The 18,040-nt window shown below is 40.4% G+C and overlaps 1 protein-coding gene and 1 long non-coding RNA gene across 7 annotated transcripts in view; one reads left to right on the forward strand and one right to left on the reverse strand.

Annotated features, from left to right (window-relative positions):
- LOC102136286 (uncharacterized) overlaps positions 1 to 14,734 on the reverse strand; it is a 70,402-nt gene extending 55,668 nt beyond the window's left edge. For all 6 annotated transcript variants that reach the window (XR_012431012.1, XR_012431009.1, XR_012431008.1 and 3 more), the window contains exons 1-2: positions 14,545 to 14,734; positions 6,782 to 6,941 (exon numbers count right to left, since the gene is read on the reverse strand). This is a non-coding gene — a long non-coding RNA (uncharacterized lncRNA). The remainder of the gene's footprint in view (positions 1 to 6,781; positions 6,942 to 14,544) is intronic.
- A 305-nt stretch (positions 14,735 to 15,039) lies between these two features.
- Positions 15,040 to 17,637, forward strand: EIF1B (eukaryotic translation initiation factor 1B). Its single transcript, XM_045385032.3, has 4 exons — positions 15,040 to 15,209; positions 16,124 to 16,287; positions 16,701 to 16,802; positions 17,203 to 17,637. The coding sequence occupies exons 1-4, from the start codon at positions 15,179 to 15,181 to the stop codon at positions 17,245 to 17,247; spliced, it is 342 nt and encodes a 113-aa protein (XP_045240967.1). The 5' UTR covers positions 15,040 to 15,178; the 3' UTR covers positions 17,248 to 17,637.
- Positions 17,638 to 18,040: the final 403 nt, after the last annotated feature.

Genomic DNA, 18,040 nt, shown 5'->3' on the forward strand with positions numbered 1-18,040 from the left:
GCAACACATAACCAAATTACAAATCGTTTGATTTGAAGCTTTTTAAACTTGAGCTTCAGGGACTCTATTGCTAGTTTCGTGGTAAAAATCCAGGTGCATTGTTTGTAAGGCAGACAATAAATGCTAAATTTGATCAAGTCTTCCCTTTAATATGCCTGTAGGGCACTATCTGTCCCCGCTGTTGTTTATTAAACAGATGTGATAAGCCCAAATTAGTTAATGAACATCTGCCCTGCCATGTGGCCTCTGAATGTTGAGGAGACACATATACTGTCAGTGTGTATACAGTGCATCCTCCTACACCCCACCCTGAGCTGGCCCAACTCTCTGGAATCAAGGTTAGGGTAGAGAGTGTGATCCAAGCCATACACAAATTCAACAGAGAGCACTAAGAGAGTGCTTATCCAGCTTCTCAGTGTCCTGGGGTTGCATTCAGACAACAGTGCTCTTTAGGCTAGGGTTAGGTTCAACTTCACTTAACTGAAAATTCAAAAGAGAAGAGGTTTAAACACATGGGGTTTCTTCTCTCATATATAACAAGCCCATAAACAGGCAGTCCAGAGCCCCAGACTCCAACTACTATTCTGCCCCACCAGCTGCAGCACATCCATATAGCAAGGTTACTTCATGGTCCAAGGCAGCTGTCAGACTTCCAGCATCGTGTTGGCATTCCAGGAAGCAGGAAGGAATAAGAAAGAAGACCAGGCCAGGTGCAGTGGCTCATGCCTATAATCCCAGCACTCTGGGAGGCCAAGGCAGGTGGATCACGAGGTCAGAAGATTGAGACCATCCTGGCTAACACAGTGAAACCCCGTCTCTACTAAAAATAGAAAAAAATTAGCCGGGTATGGTGGCGGGTGCCTGTAGTCCCAGCTAATCGGAAGGCTGGGTCAGGAGAATGGCTTGAACCCAGCAGGCGGAGCTTGTAGGGAGCCAAGATCGCACCACTGCACTCCAGCCTAGGCGACAGGGCGAGACTCCATCTCAAAAATAAAAAAGAAGAAGACCAAAACAGGCACTTGTCCCAACTGAGTCAGCTTCCCTTAAGCAATTGCTATGGTTTGAATATTTTTTTGTCCCCTCCAAAACTCATGTTGAAACTTAATCCCCAGTGTGGCAGTACTGAGAGGTGGAGCCTTTAAGAGGTGACGGGGTCATGGGAGGTCTGCCCTCATGAATGGATTAATCTATTTGTGGATTTAAGAATTAATGGGATAATGGATTAATGGATTATCATGGAAATGGGACTGGTGACTTTATAAGAAGAGGAAGAAAAACCTAAGCTAGCATGCTCAGTTCTGTCACCATGTGATGCCATGTGCCACCTCAGGACCCTTCAGAGAATCACTACCAGCAAGAAGACCCTCACCAGATGTGGCCCCTTGACCTTGGACTTCTCAGCCTCTATAACTGTAAGAAATAAATTCCTTCTCTTTGTAAATCACCCAGTTTCCAGTATGCAGAAAATGAAGTAACACAGCAATCTTTTCAGATAACCCATTCAACACTTCTGCCTACATCCCATTGGCTACGCTTTGCAAGGAAAGCTGTGAAACATAGTACAGTCTTTTAGCTGGGTACACTGCAGCCCGGAATAAAATCAGGATTCTGTTTTACTAAGAAAAAAGGAGAGAATGGATATTAGCTGGCAACCCACAATCTCCACCACAAACCAATTCCAGTGAATCAAATAGCAAAACAACAAAGAATGGCAACTACATGATTTATTATTTATGCTGAACTAACCCAAGTCAGAAGATCAACCAAAAGTTCTGCAGCACCAAATCTTTCTTGAGAAAAAAGGTATAAATTTAACTTTTTAAAATAAAGTGCAAATTATGTCCTTGGTGACTTCACCCTTTGCCTTGGCACAAACTCTTCCCAAAATGTCCCCTAAGGCGGAACAATCTAGATCACACTTGGCTCCACTTTTACTATTTTCTTAATTTATTGATAGTTTTTCTCATCATAATTCCATTACATAAGGAAGGAATCCCACAACCTCAGTAATCAGAAGTGAAGTCTCTATAAATCAGCCTTGATGAGAGAGAAAATAAGCTAGGAGGCTGGGCTCAGTCGCTCACACCTGTAATCCCAGCACTTTGGGAGGTTAAAGCAGGAGGATCGCTTGAGGCCAGAGTTCGAGACCAGCTTGGATAACATAGTGAGATCCCATCTCTAAAGAAAAAAGTAACCAGGCACAGTGGCACACACCTGTAGTTCTAGCTGCTCGGGACATTGAGGTGGAAGGATCACTTGAGCCCAGGAGTTCAAGATTACAGTGAGTTATTATTGCATCACTGCACTCCAGCCTGGATGGCAGAGTGAGACCCTATCTCTAAATATATATCTGTATATACACACATATATATACAGGCTAGAAATTCAGATTTTTCTTAAAACAGAAATGTGGATTTTTATACGAAAAATGATAGCTAATTTACTTTTTAAAAAAACAATGTGTGAGCCTCTATTTGACCAAGACCTAAACTCTACTTGGTTAAGCATCCACTATACTCTTGACGTTCCTCACGTTTGTTGTCATAGGGATGCCATTCTTTCCACAGAAAATCTTGCCTGCTTTTTTTTCCCTGTTCTTTCTCCCCTTTTTCCTCCCCTTTCTTTCCATTTATCTTCTTTCTTTCATCTATCTTTACCAAGATAATTTTCCTTCCAACAACCTTGTTACCCATTCCTTCTACATACTTCTTTCCTGAAATCCTCCTCTGATCAATACTTCCCTTTCAACATCTAGTTTTATTCTCCAACTATAGATTCTCTTCCAAAGCCAGTCTTACATTCTAAAGTCCATTTGTTTATTTTCTTCCCCCCTTAACTCTCAAGAAACTCTGAGCTAAACAAAATGCATAAAAGTATCTATAATACCTTCTCTAAATCTACAGCAAGAGGCTATAAACCAAATGCCATCAGCAGTTAGTCAGGCAATATTCTTGACAATCAACAGTGACAACTGCAATGACAATTGATACTTAGCTTCCTTGTAGAAGAACCAATAGGACATAGTAGTTATTGTGACAAATTCAAGAACCCAGCCCTTATCTAAGGTACCGCAATTGCTACCAGCTCTTCCTAATTTTTTTAAATATAAGCTGGAAAGTCAGATTTTTTCTTAAAAGAAGAAATAAATCTGAATTTTCATATGAAATATACAATTAATTCACTTTTCTAAAAACAATGGTAGACCTGTATTTTCAAACTTTGATCTATAGCACATACTGAATTATTCTCTAATCGATTCAAACATACATACCTCATCACAAAACCTGGAGGAGTGCTAAGCATATTGCAGGCCCTCAGTAAAAGTTGATTGATGCTGTAACTGAGTCAATGAACTTATTCATACCCTTCACTTAGGGAGGAATTTCTGGACTGTTTCAGTGCTTGGGTAAGGTTAAGAAATATGACATTGAGTATGATGAAAATAAGGGAGATACAATCACTTTTTTCTTTCTAACCAATTAAAACACTACGGTTTTATACTTCATTTGTTATCAACTAAACCCTATGATTATGATAAACTAGTTTTAGTATACTGCACACCAGCTTTAGTGACTTCTTTATTCATGAATGACTACAGGCCTTTAATCAGTAACCACTGAAACTGTATTGTACTAGTCCATGTCTTGCATGTCACCAATCAGCCAGACTTATTCATTCTTTCCCTGTGAAAACACCACTAAATGTAATGACTTTAATGGTATGCTTAACCTCCATAAGGGAATTATAACATGAGAAAAAAAAAAACATGAAATTTGGAAGCAGACAAACTTGAGTTCAAATCCTAGCTATGACACTTGCTGTATATTCTTAAGCAAGTAATAAATTTATTGGGGGTCTCATTTTTCTCATCTGTAAAATGAGACAATAAACTCCACTTACAAAGCTGTTATAAAGAGTAAATAAATAATACAAAATGCTTGGCAGTTTTCCTGGCCCACAGTGGAGAATACAAAATATCAGTAGCAACTCCCTTTGCTTACTTAGTGTGTATCTCAGTTCAGAATGTTTTCTCTTTTTAGCTATAAAGTGGGTCAACTCATATTTACCTAGTATTCACAGTATTTTAACTTCCTATATAGCACTTGGAAACACTAAGAAAATTTGCCAGGTTTCAATTATGAAAGTGAGTAGATGGACAAACTAATATAACAAAAACACAATTACACAATTTACAGGTTGGTTCATTTCCTAGACATAAAACAATCCAAAGATTCCTTGCTATAAAACAACACTAATACACATTTCTAAAAGTGCTCTAAAGTGAAGGTTTTTAGTACAATAACAAACGTACACCACCGGTAGATAAAAAATTTGTGCATATGCGTGTGTGCACATGGACACACACACACACACACACACACACATACCACTGGTGGATAAAGGGTCATCACTCTAAAAAAAGTTAGTTTTTTCCCTAAGTATCAGATATACTCACAATTCAAGGTTTAATTTCATGATAGATGCCAAAGAGAAATTTATTCTTACATTCAAAATACACGTATTGAAACTTTGCTTTCAACTTAGATGAAGTTACAGGGACTTAATTTACTCTTCCATCTAAAACAACAAAATCACAGGACAAAATATAAGAAACAATAGTTTTTCAAGACACTCCACATCAAACAAAGGACAGTGTTTCCTGAGGGATGGGAAACAAACAAGGTGAGCCCTGCAACTGGCCCATCTTTCTGCCTTGAAAGAGTGTTCCAGGCTGGAGCACAGAAAAGGTGTCTTAGTCTGTTTTGTGTTACTATAACAGAATACCACAAACTGGGTCATTTATTTTATAAAGGAATTCATTTCTCACAGTTCTGGATGCTGGGAAGTCCAAGGTGAAGGGCTTGCATATGGTGAAGACTTTTTTGCTGCATCATCCCACAACAGAAGGCAGAAGGGCAAGACAGAATGTATACAGACTTTTTAAGGATAAATTCTGTCTTTAAATTGTATCTTTCCTAACTTATTTTACTGTAAGAAGTTAAAATAGCCATGCGCAGCATGGAGGACTTGCTGTTTAGATATTTCTTTCACCAGGTATCCTAGTGTACTAGGATACTATACTAGTGTATCCTAGTATACTCTTAACTTCCACCTTTCATAAAGCCTTCCTGCACGGACACTGTTCAGCCCAGTTACTTGCTACTTTATAACAAGGGTGGCCTTTGCTCTAGTTTCCAATACCTTGTTCTTCAGTTCCATCTGAAACCTCATCAGAACGGCCTTTACTGTCCACATTTCTTTCATTATTGTGGTCACAACCACCTAAGTAATCTCTAAGAAGTTCCAGACTTTCACTCATCTTCCCTATTTTTGAGCCTTCATCAGAACTGCCCTTAATGTACCATTCACAGCAATCCAAGCTTTTTCTACCTTGCTACACCAAATTCTTCCATTATCCAGTTCCTAAGCCACTTCCACATTTGTGGGTATTTGTTATAGCAACAGCCCTACTTCTCAGTACCAATTTTCTGTCTTAGTCCATTTTATGTTGCTATAACTGAATACCACAGATTCAGCAGTTTATAAAGAAAAGAAACTCATTTCTCACAGTTCTGGAAACTGGGAAGTCCAAGGTCAAGAAGAGTGCATCTGGTGAGGGCCTTCTTGCTGAGTCATTCCATGGCAGAAGGCAGAAGGGCAAGAGAGCACACAGGGGAAAGGAGCAAAACTCATCCTTTTATCAGGAACTTGCTCCTGCAATAACTAACCCAATCCCATAACAACAACATTAATTCTTTCATGAGGGCAGAGCTAATGCCCTAATCATGACCTAATAATCATCCTCATGACCTAATCATCCCTTGAAAGTCCCAACTCTCAATATTGTTATATTGGAGATTAAGCTTCTAACACACAAACTTTGGGGAACACATTCTAGTCACATCAGAGAGGGAACACAGGCAGACCCGCAGCAGACGCCGTAAGTAGAAAAAGTGGAGTGCAAAAATACTAGAGCAGCTAGAGTTTGCAAACAGAATATAAGAGGAGAGGGCTTCACAGAGAGGGAACACTGGAAAGTTCTTTAGTCCTCCCCATGTATTCAGCAGAATACTAATGTAAGGAATGAATGTAAGGAAACTGTGAAGCCCAGGAAATAACCACCTAAAAGATGAAGGGGAATCAGTATGCAATATGCACACAGTCTGGTAATAGTACCTCTGTATATCTCACACTGGTCCTGCTTCTCTAATCGAACACATACATACATATATAAAGAAACTTGTTACAGGGAATTGGCTTATGCAGTTATGAGGGCTGGTTAAGCAGCTTCTGTAAGGCTGTGTCTCTGCATCTGATATAGAGTCCATAGGGAAGGAAGTCAGTAAGGGAATGTCAGGAAAAGACTATCGCAAGCAAGCTGAAACCCTGTAATCATGAGCTAGAACTCCATGAGGATAGACTGAAATCCATGTCTTTTCTTGTTGCCTTTGACCTTGGTGCAATGGTAATTTTTTTTTTCTTTGAGACAGGCTCTGGTTCTGTCAACAAGGCTAGAGCGCAGTGGCACTTATCTCGGCTCAGACTCAAGACATCCTCCCACCTCAGCCCACTGACTAGCTAGGAATACTGGCTCATGCCACCATGCCTGGCTAATTTTTTGTATTTTTTATAGATTGGGGTTTCACCATGTTGCCCATCCTGGTATCAAACTCCTGAGCTCAAGTGATCTGCCTGCCTCAGCCTCCCAAAGTGCTGAGATTACAGGTGTGAGCCACCACGCCTGGCCAGGGCTCTTTTTTATGGAACTAAAAACACATACCTGGCTCATGAGTGAGGAAAAAGTGAAGAAAAATCCAGAGAAGGTAGCGCAGTTGTAGGCTCAGACACTGTTCATGCCATTGAGGTGAGTCAGCTACAAAAGTGCTTCCTTCCTTCCAGCTTCCAAATCATGAAAGATGAGTTCTTGTGACCCACCCAATCTGTAAACACACAAGAAAGGAAAGTCTGTGAAATGTAGTTCAGCCTAGCCAAGTTTTCGTTTTATAAAGCCATCATATAGAGAGAGAAAAAAGAAAGAAAAAAAACAACAACAGAGCATCAGTGAACTATGAACAACTTTAGCCTTAAATATGTGTAACTGGAGTTTCCAAAGTAGAGGAGAGAAGAGTGGGACAGAAAAATTCTAAGGAATAATGGAGAAAATTTTTCAAAATTTGATGAAAATTATAACTGAGGTCCAAGAATCTTAATGACCCTTAAACACAGGAAACATAAAATCTCTACTCCAAGGCACAAATAATCAAATTGCTCAAATTGTTCAAAACTAGTGATAAAGGCAAAAATCTTAAGAACAGTCCGAGAAAAAAAAAATTTTACATATGAGGGACCAAAGATACAATGACAGCAGATTTCTCATTGTTTACAATGTAACAAGACGACAGTGGAGCCACAACTTTAAAGTTCTGAAAGAAAAAAAAAAAAAATAGGCCAGGCATGAATGGTGCAAGCCTGTAATCCTAACACTTTGGGAGTTCAACAGGGAAGGATCACTTAAGCCTGGAGTTTGAGACCAGCCTGGGCAACCAACCTAGCAAGCCCCATCTCTATTACAAAACAACAACAACAATTGTCAACATAGAATCCTATACCCAACAAAACCGGTCTTTCGAAAATGAAGGTTAAATAAAAATATTTCAGACATGCAAAACCTGAAAGAATTCATCACATTCAGACCCACAAAGGAAGTTTGCCAGCAGACTTCAAAATAACTACAAAAAAATAACAGAGGAAGTTCCGCCAGCAGAAAGAAAATACCAGATAAAAACATGGATCTACACAAAAAATGAAAAGCACTAGAAATGGTAACTTTTTGGGTACATTTTTATTAAACCTCTTTAAAAGATAATTAACCATTTTAAACAAAATAAGAATGATGTAGTACAAAACTAAAATGTATAACAACACAAAAAGCTGGGAGGAAAGAAGATGTACATGTTTGTTAAGTTCTAATACTGTATGTAAAATGGTACAAAATACATGTACTAAACACATCCTATGAACAGGCATTTTTGGGCCCTAGTTACAATGATGAAAACAATTTATCCCCTCTCCTTGAGGAATTTGCCTCCTCCTGTACTCTCTCAGGAAGCTTAATCAGCTTTTATATTGAGCAGAAAAACTGTGGGGTAAGACCTCTTTTTAAAGTGACCTTCTTTTAAATGTTTCAGTTCTACACCGGCAATGCTTCATGGAGCAAATGACCTAAGATGCAGCCACTATTTTAATGTTAAAGAAATATGTGCCTGTAGATAAGATATATTGTTATATACTACCATTAAAGTTCATTCTATGGTGACAAGAAAGGACTGAAGGTTCCACCTCCAGGTCAACTGAGATTACAATCAACATCTAAGCAAAAGTCCCCAAGTTCATTCACAACGAAGTTCTACAATTAATAATACTCAAACACATTTTCTAAACTTATTTCAATAAGATTGAAATTACTCCCATTTAAACAGATGTGATTCTAAGAATGTCTATTTTTAGATGGGAGTTGCATAAGTTGCCAGAAATGGATCTGGCAATGTCAAGGTTATGTCTTACTGAAAAACAGACATAATTTAACCTTTATGGGGGGAAATATGCTATCCCACATCTACCCTGGAGCAGATGGATACATGAGCATGAATGTAGGGAGAGAGTGGCAACGGGTGGGCCTTTTTGCTTCAAGCACCCCACCATGTACATACTTGTCCTTTCCTAAGGGGGTAATATATATAAATCTTGTGGCAGCAGAGGGGTTTTATTTCTGTTATTTATTCTGTATCCACCTTTCCTGCACTATTCCAGTGTAATCAAGTTGCATAAACTGACTGACACCATTCCAAGAAAAATTTTATTGTAATGAACCAAAGTGACTAGGGCTGTAATGAGATTTCATAAGAGCACAGGATCACAGGAAAAGAAAAGGGAAACACCAGAAAAAATGTATAATGTTCTAGCAACTGCCCCAACCTCACATCAGAATCAGTCACTTCCAAGCATTCTCATTGTACAACTCCTGGAAAAGGCTTTGAACTATAAAGCTTCATCTTCTGTGCCATACACTCTAGTAAGTGCTTGTGATACATTTTCTGATGCATTCATTACAAAATCCTTTGAGGTATAAATGATGATGTCCTTTTCACAGAAGACTGAGACTTAGAGAGGTAAAGTTTTCACAGCTATTCATGGCTATACAAGAATATGATGCCAGATCTAACTCTCAAGCCTAGACCCTTACATTCTATTCAAAGCATAAATAAGCCATTGGATCCAGCTATATTCAAATCACACATTGGACCATAAGCCACTACTACCCCAGAAGTCCACAAGGAAGATAAATTCTCAAGTGTCAGTGGTGAAGGAAAGAAAAATACCATGATTGCAGGTCAAGCTTATGACTGAAACCCCAACACAGAGCTGTTAGGAAAGCTGGGCTGGAACATAAAGCCAAGGATTGGAGGCCTCTGAAGCCAAATCCCTTCCCCAACCCCAACTTAACTCGTAGGACCAGCTGGCTCTATGGGAGGTGGGAAACGGAAAAGATGAGAAAGCTCCAAGCCACAGGAGATAAAAGGGAGAAAAGAAGGTGGTCAGGTCGGCCCCACAGAACTTCCAGGGATTTGAGAAAAGAGGATAAAAAGTGAGATGCATTTATGTACATGACCTGTCAACAAACAATAGTCTTGTCCTCTAGTAAATATGTCCATTCGAATGTCCCTAGAGCTTACCCCTCCAATTATCAACACCCCATCATGAAAGGAGAGTAAGCAGCTTTTGGGAGAGGTAATTCACCATAGGCCCTGAGGGTGCCTGCATGTTCTTATTGGTTTTGCCAAGAATGCAAGGCCCTGACCACGTCTTACCTTGGCCTTTTCTCAGAGTCGTGTTTGCAGGGAGCAGTCCCGAGGGATGAGGTAATATCGCCCCCCAAGACAAGCTTGTTACTGCTTATAATAAAAGCAACAGACTCCATAAGCACAGTGTTCCTCTCCTGTAATACAACCCACTGCATGTGTAGGCATCAATCAAGACCCACCTGTGTTGGAGTTGGGTCCAATCCATGGGTCTTAGATTTGTGGACATAGGAAACCAGCATTAACACTAAGCTCTGGCTACTGCTTTGCCATGAGTAATAAAGGCCTGTCTCTAACGCAAGAGTCTCAGTTTCAGTACCCATGAAACTGTGGCACGCTAACCTGTTAGCTTGCAAGTAGGATAAAATCTCAGACTCTTCACAGTTCTTGACAGCAGGAGGGTAGAATGAAGTGGAAGAAACTTGAATGCAATACTGCCCCTTCCTTAGACTAGAAGTTATGTGACATGGCCAAGTATCTGCATTCCCTCCTAATTAAGATCACCAGTGGGGAGTTGCTATGTTAGGGAAATTTCCTCATATTTACTGAGTTAACTCCATTTAGTCTTCAACCTTGCAGGCCTTGAAATTTTCTTATTCTGATATGCTTTATAAATTACATGTTGGTTTGGTTTAACTCTCCTTTTAGATTCAAAAGCTCTCTGAAAATAAGAAAAACTATTGACTCTTTAACACGTACATAATTTTGGTTTCTGTTCAATATTATACTCTGTGGATATATTAGCACATACAATGTGCTAATTGTCAGCATGTTGATCATCGTCACTATTAATGTTTTTAACTAAGAGCCTACAAATACAGAGCCCATTCACCCACCTTCCTTACTCTTCTCCCAGGAAAATGGAAGAGTACAAAGCATATGATATTAGGAAACAGGCCTAGGTTATGACTTTCTCTTCTGTGGCTCTTCTGATTCATTCTACAGAAACACTGACTCAATAATCATGTATTTTAGACACAGAGATAGCAACTAAATTCTGTTTTATTCATACCATGCACATTATTAACCACTTGGCAACATAGTTCTAGCCAGGAAATGTAATTTTAAACTCTCAGCTACTTAACTCTCATTTAAAGTTGAGATGTGAGAAATACTAGTTATGATCCTCAAAGGACATTCATTCTTTGGGGTTTCTCTTTGTAGCTGGTCTCCTGGAAATACCAGTCACATTGACTCATCACTTGGGAATAGTGATTTCCCATTTCACTAATTCAGTAAAGAGTCCCTGGAGTCTTCCCAGTTGTGGGAGGGCAGAAGCTGTCCATAGCGAGATTTGGATATCTGCTCAAAGTACTAGGCACACATTGTTTTTCCCCTTCAATATGTCCACATTTTCTTACCATTAAATATGCAAGATACAAAGGGCTTGTTTTAGGGTACCCACTCAGGAGAAGAAAAGCCTGCCTGGCCTGCTTTTACATAGAGGGCCTTAAGCCTTCGTGCAGGCTATGCGGAAGTTCTCTTAGCCTCATGAAATTCAGCACAGTTCAGGAGAGTTTACAGTTTGGAGGAAAAGCTCTGTAGTAATAACCAGAGTTATTTAAACTGGAATTTTCCTTCTACTTATTGTCTCTTTACCAACCAGTCTGCAGTCAGGTTTATCAGTTTGGGTTCTTTGAGGAGCAGACATCAAGATGGGATTAGATGTGCAAGAAATTTATTGGGCGAAATGTCTGCGAAGGACAGAAGAAGAAAGGTTGAATTAGAAGAATCTTAGACGTCAGCACAAATCTAAGAAAGTTCAGCCAGGCCAATGGAGAGTCCTTGAGCCAGAGTCGCCTGTCAAAGGAGTTCCACATCTCCCAAGAACAGGACTGCCGTAGCATCTTTGTTGTGCTCAGTCATTGGCTAGGAATAGCTGATGGGAAGTGTGGCCTCAGCGGGATGCAATGCTGAATTCAGAGCATAGCAGCTGGGGCTGTTCATCAGTTATGCCCACTGAAGCAGGAAATCTGAGTGGTACATTATCACATCCACCACGGTAAGCAGCCTAAGGATAGATGAGGACCCAAGTTTCTAACCAGACAACACATCCTCATGACCAGCAGATATAAGAAACAGCTGCATAAAACCCATCATTGCCTTCATTGTGGGCAAACTGCTAGGGATGCTTCCACTACATCACAGTGTTCCCTTTATGAGGGCCCAAGAATAATACCTCCTGTGGCTCAGGGCCTGGCAAAGCTATTCCTCCTGCGCAACTGGTATGTTTTCATCCTGTATACATAAAGATTTTCTAGCTGATTTCCTCTTTGTCTTAACTATCAGAAAGTTAGAACCAGACTGGGGGTTCTACCTTCAGCTTTAGGTGCTTTTCTTTTTCATTTATTATCTTCTATAATTCCTTTACTCAGCACAACTGTTCTCTGTGAGTGATCTAAAATGCTTTTCTGAATTAAGACAAGAAATAAGTACCTTAACCTAGGCTGGTACCATTTAGAACTTAAAAACACTAGATTTTAAATGCTTCAGTTTATTCTTTTTATGATAACTTCACATACAGGTCAAATTCTTTCACTCTAAACCAGTGCTATCTAGTAGAAATACAGCATGAGCCACACGTAATTTTAAGTCTTTAGTAGCTACATTAAAAAGGTAAAAAGAAATAGGTGAAATTAAGACAATTTAAGTCTTTGGAAGCCTACTGTATATTTTCTACTTATAGCACATCCCAATTTAAATCGGCTATACTGCAAGTACTCAATGGCCACATGTGGCTAGTGGTTTCTGTACTGGACACTGGAGGTCTAAACACAAAGACTATGAATCATGAGAGTTAGAAGAGCCTTAAGAACCACAACTGTATCTGATGTGTATTCATATTGGCTCTGATTACAGATTTCTGAGGTCCTGGGGGTTTCTTTCTTCTTTTTTTTCTTTTTCTTACTCCTGGAGATTTCTGAGGCAAACACTAAATCTAAGAAAAGATGAGTTCTCCTGACAGGGGTAATGACCATGAAACCCTAAGATTTCTGGAATTTTTCTTTTAATTTCTCTATGTTTGTAATTTTTTCTTCACTGGATCACCTTTGGCTTCTTCTGAGAAATAATGTAAAATACTCATGTACATTCACTAAGAAACAAATAGAGATGCATTATCTAGATTAAAAATTATTTAGAAATTAGAGTGTTAAGAGTATTAAAGTAGGCCACAAAATTGAACTAATAAAAGTACTTTAAAGCACACTTATTTAGATATTTTGACGCTCCTTGTTTTGGAGCCAGCTCTAGAACTTTACACCTCAATTTGGGATAAGAAGAGTGTTTTCCATTTGAACCAGGGCTGGAAGACCACAAATGTGGTTAGATTTCTGAGAGTTAAGAATTTGATTTTTTTTCAGGCATTAACCTGCAAAAGCCTCCATCTCCGTACCTGGTGCATAGAGTAATGCTTACCTTATAAAATAGCTATGAAGATTAATAATGTTATATATAAGCTTTGTAACAGGCAAATAGTAAATACTAAATAAATGGCACTTATCATCATTGTTAATCACAAAAGACTGTCAAATTCAGGTATTCTTAATCTGGGGTCTGCAGATCCTTGGCATGGGTAAAACTGCGGGGATGGAGATCCCTAAAATTGGATGGGGAAAAAAAATTACATCTGCACTTTCATTAACCTCTAAGCAAAATTTACCATTTCCTTCCATTATGAATAAAGGCAACATAATAGTATTAGAAGGACCTGTCGCTTTGCACCAACAGAAGTCACACATACTTTCACATTAAATTTCTGATGTTACAGACATCACAAAATATCTCTTACGTTTATCAGCTTTTTGAAATTATAGTATTAGACGTAATCTTGCTAAATGTTATTAGTGTATTAATACATGTTATTAATGTATTTTTAAAATTTCAATATAACTTGGTTTCCTTTGTAATCCTATGTAATTTATGAACTTAAAACTTAATTTCTCATTATTCTGAGAAGGGGTTCAGCAGCTTCACAGGATTGCCATGGCACACACAGAAAAGTTAAGAATCCCTAAATTTTAGTCTATCTCTTTGCTTCCAGAAAGCCAACCAAGTTTGACAACTGAACACCTGCCTGAGCCAATTCCCAGTCTCGGGTTTATTTTTCTGTGCGTGACTTGATAGGAAGATATTACAGTCTGGTACATGACTCCATCAGTTAACCTATTTGCTGAGCTCACCTTCAGCTTATACCTGGCATCTTTCCTGAATTCTGTGTTGAGCCTTCTGAGGCACACACAATGAGCTGACAAGCTGATTTTGTGGTATGTTCTGTTCACACACACCTGGCCCCCACTAGATGCCAGGCCCATGATGAAGCTGGGCAGTGATTCTCAAGCCTGATTCCAGACCAGCAGGCAGGATCAGCGTCACCAAGGAGCTTATGAGAATTGCAGATTTTCAGCTCACACCCTAGACTTCCTGAACAGAAATTCTGGGGTCTATCAGTGTTTTCTCAAGCCCTCCAGACACACACGCTGGAGTCTGAAATCCACCGTGCTAGGGAATAAGAGGTCCGTCCAATCCTGGAAGGAGAGGCTCCCATCTCCGACCATGGTTGAGACTAACAACGCTCCTGCAACTGGGGTTGGAATTTCAATGCAGGTAGGGCTGAGGGGTGGCCAATGAGTTGAAAGCCGGAGCAAGAGGATTTGTTTTGTTCCTGCACCCCGATTTTACTTACATTACCCGGGGCCTCGAGAGTGACTGATAGAGATTAGCCCTGAGCGTCGGCCCCTCGGCGCCGCCACTGCACGGCGAGAGAAGGGGAGTCAAGAGGGACGCTTGAGTCCCTTGACTGTCCTCCCCTACGAGCTCGCTGCGAAGACAGCCCCAGACCTGCGAACTCTGGGGAGCTCTGCGGCCGCTTGAACACTTCCCGCGTCTTCCGCCCGGCGCTAGAGGGCGCACTCCGTGACTGGAATTGCGGTCTCGGCAGCCCCCAGCCTCTGGCTTTCCCGGCTCCGCTGCCTCCGGAAAACTACAAGTCCCAGGATGCCCTGCGCGGGAGGGTCACGTGGGAGGGGCGGCCGGCGCGGCTAAATAGTCTCCATCGGCCATTTTGTGGGAGAAGCCGCAGCGCCGCCTCTTCTCTCGCGTCCTCGCATCCGTCGCCGCCGCCTCTTCCTCCGCCTCCTCCTTCGCCTCTTCCTGCCTCCTCCCGGCTTCCGCCGCCGCCACTCCAGCCTAATCCCAACCCCAGGGCGAAGCGTTTCCTTATTTATTTCCGTTTTCTCGCCACTACAGCCTCCTGACACGGTGATCCGGGCGGGCCCCGCAGGAATTTTATCCCCTCACCGGCCTCACACTAGTATCGCATGTCCACTATCCAGAACCTCCAATCTTTCGGTAAGATCCCGTCGCCGCCGCCTCCCTCCCTTGCCCCGCGCGCCTCTGGGCCCGCTGCCCGCCTGGATCACCGCCCCTAGGGGCCCCCTTTCTGCCCTCCCCGCACCCCTAGTGGGGCTTTGTCTCGGCGCCCAGAAAATGGCGACGGGGCCCCTGGCGACCCCCTCCCCGAGGACAGCGCCGGACTGCGAGCCCTCCTCTCGGAGCCCCGGCCGCGGGCCATGCGCCACCCCCTGCCCCGTCCTTGACCCGGCTCTCGCCTCCACTTCTGCCCCTGGAAACCTTGGCGACCCTATTTCGTGGACTCCTAGATCGGCCCTGCTACTTGCAAAGGGGATGCCGGGCCAGGGGAATTACGAATCGGCGCCCGTTCTCTGGCAGCCCCTGGGGGCACCTAGGGAAAGATGCGGATGCAGGCCTCTGATCTGTCACTGGCCAGTGGTTCAGTCTTCTCTGCTTGCGTAGCAATTTGTAAAATTACGCCTCTTGATATATATCTAATCTACTTTTTTTTTGGCAAGGCACAGTTACGGTTAAATGATTAGGGTGGGCATATTCGAATGTTTATGTTTTCCTCAGAATGTAATCGAGATGACGCACATTTTTATAGTGGCTACAATATTAAGGTTTTCTAAGTCTCCTTTTTCTCGTTAGAGGACCATATTCAACGATAACATCTATAACAACGTTTTTCTACAATGGACATAGCTGTCCAAATGTTTCTCTTTTTGTGAGAGTACCTTGGGGGTTTTATTAATACTCCACCCCCATCTCCATTCCTACCGGCAGAAACAGCAAAGATACTAGAACCTTCACTGATGACTGTCAGGATTGGTAGTATAATGTATTTGTGGAAAGTACTTCCTAAAAAATATTTTTCTACTTTGGATTTTTTTTTTTGTATCCGTTTGCAGACCCCTTTGCTGATGCAACTAAGGGTGACGACTTACTCCCGGCAGGGACTGAGGATTACATTCATATAAGAATCCAGCAACGGAACGGCAGAAAGACACTGACTACTGTTCAGGGCATTGCAGATGATTATGACAAAAAGAAACTTGTGAAAGCTTTCAAAAAGGTAAAGGGATTAGGAAGAAAGGATTAGAGTTACTGGTGCACACCTCTGAACTGGATTATAATTCACACCTTTATATCAGCGTGGATGAAAATGACTAGACCAAGAAAGCTGTTCTCATGTTTGTAATTAACATGTAAATATTTAGTTATTCTCCCGGTGTGGTCTCTCATTTTAAAAGAAGATTCACGTGGCTTTCAAATAAACTTAAATGTGAAATATTTAGTTCTTGATGTTACACATAAAATCATTTCCTGGTTTACAAATTAAATTGGAAGGATTGTGGATTATAGAAGACAAAATCTGTTACTCTAAATATGATCTAGCTCACTGAAATGGTTAATTCTGTTCTTATGGTGAAATAAAACCTCATATTAGTTGACTAAATTTTGTTGTATATTTATGCACTTTTCCAGAAATTTGCCTGTAATGGTACTGTGATTGAACATCCTGAATACGGAGAGGTTATTCAGCTTCAAGGTGACCAAAGAAAAAACATTTGCCAGTTTCTCTTGGAGGTGAGTGAGTGGGTGCTTTATGTGTAACCTTGAGATTGCTTTTTTTTTAACATCGTATTTAAAGGCAACATGATTTGTTTTCTACTAAGTAAAAATCATACGAATGAAGGAAATTAGGTGAAATAAAGACATGGTACTTATTTGGAAAGTAAAGACCTCTGTCAGGTTTATTTTGTCATCAGAGTATTCTGATCATTTCTGTATATACAAACACGATATTTCTTGGTATGTAAAGTATTCAAATATGTGTTGAATTGTTGGCTATCAGCAGTGCATGCCACAGACAACAGTGTTGCAATAAGCTGTTGATAGTGATTCTTTTTAATTACTCTCCCATGTTTTCTTAATAAATTTATGTATTTCTCAGAGTTATTTTGCTAAATTAAATTTTATTTTACAGGTTGGCATTGTCAAGGAGGAACAGCTTAAGGTTCATGGATTCTAAAATGAACCTAAATACGTGGAGAATTTCTTGAATAGTTTTGTTCTCTAAACCTGGTTTGGCTGCCTTGTGAAATGATTGCCTGCAGTAAACGGACTTTTCATTTATTTAATCATTCAAACTTGCATTCACATCTGCATGATTACAGAAAACATGGGGTATGTAGGCTAGTAACACATAAGAAAATTGCAGTAAGATGGTAACAAAACCTCATATTCGTCTTTACATGTTTCCAATGGAAAATGTTTCGAGTGTTTATTGTTCAGTTTATTACGTTTCACTTGATTAAATGTTTTTTGTTGTATTAAACCATGTACGTTGCAGCTTAACAATAAAAAAAAAAATCTATGAATCCTTGTGAGCAATTATGCTCCCAAATCGAAGCAAGTAAAATACACGTTTTGTCTTTCTTAATTGGAGTTCTCATTCTGCAGATATTCCTTCTGATTAGCTTCAGCTGTTATACCCAGCGATTAGAGGAGAACCTTTGTTATATGTAGCTTCTGTTTTTCATTTACTGATTTAAGAATAGAAGCAGGAGTAGAAATTCAGCCAGAGCCACTATTCATGGCAAAGCAAGTGAAAGCTGTCAAAGAATTGATCAGATTGTAGTATTAAATGTTGTTAAAGAGTATCAAGTTTAACAATATTAGCACATAGAGTTCTCTTCTGTGTTCTTATCAGTTGTTACTGAGTTGCCAACATAAGTCTATCCCTAAGTACCAGATACTGTAATAGCCTTGTGACATAAAGTATATTTAGTAGTCACAGGCACTTCCCTGCAAGTGGAGGTTGA

This window comes from Macaca fascicularis, chromosome 2 (assembly GCF_037993035.2).
Source record: "Macaca fascicularis isolate 582-1 chromosome 2, T2T-MFA8v1.1".
NCBI classification, from domain to species: Eukaryota; Metazoa; Chordata; class Mammalia; order Primates; family Cercopithecidae; genus Macaca; species Macaca fascicularis.

What these genes read in the sequence shown, in the direction of transcription:
- EIF1B (XM_045385032.3), top strand. Translation starts at nt 15,179, where the DNA reads ATGTCCACTATCCAGAACCTCCAATCTTTCG. An exon ending in CCAGAACCTCCAATCTTTCG is followed by an intron (nt 15,210 to 16,123) that starts GTAAGATCCCGT and finishes ATCCGTTTGCAG; the next exon opens with ACCCCTTTGCTGATGCAACT. An exon ending in TTGTGAAAGCTTTCAAAAAG is followed by an intron (nt 16,288 to 16,700) that starts GTAAAGGGATTA and finishes GCACTTTTCCAG; the next exon opens with AAATTTGCCTGTAATGGTAC.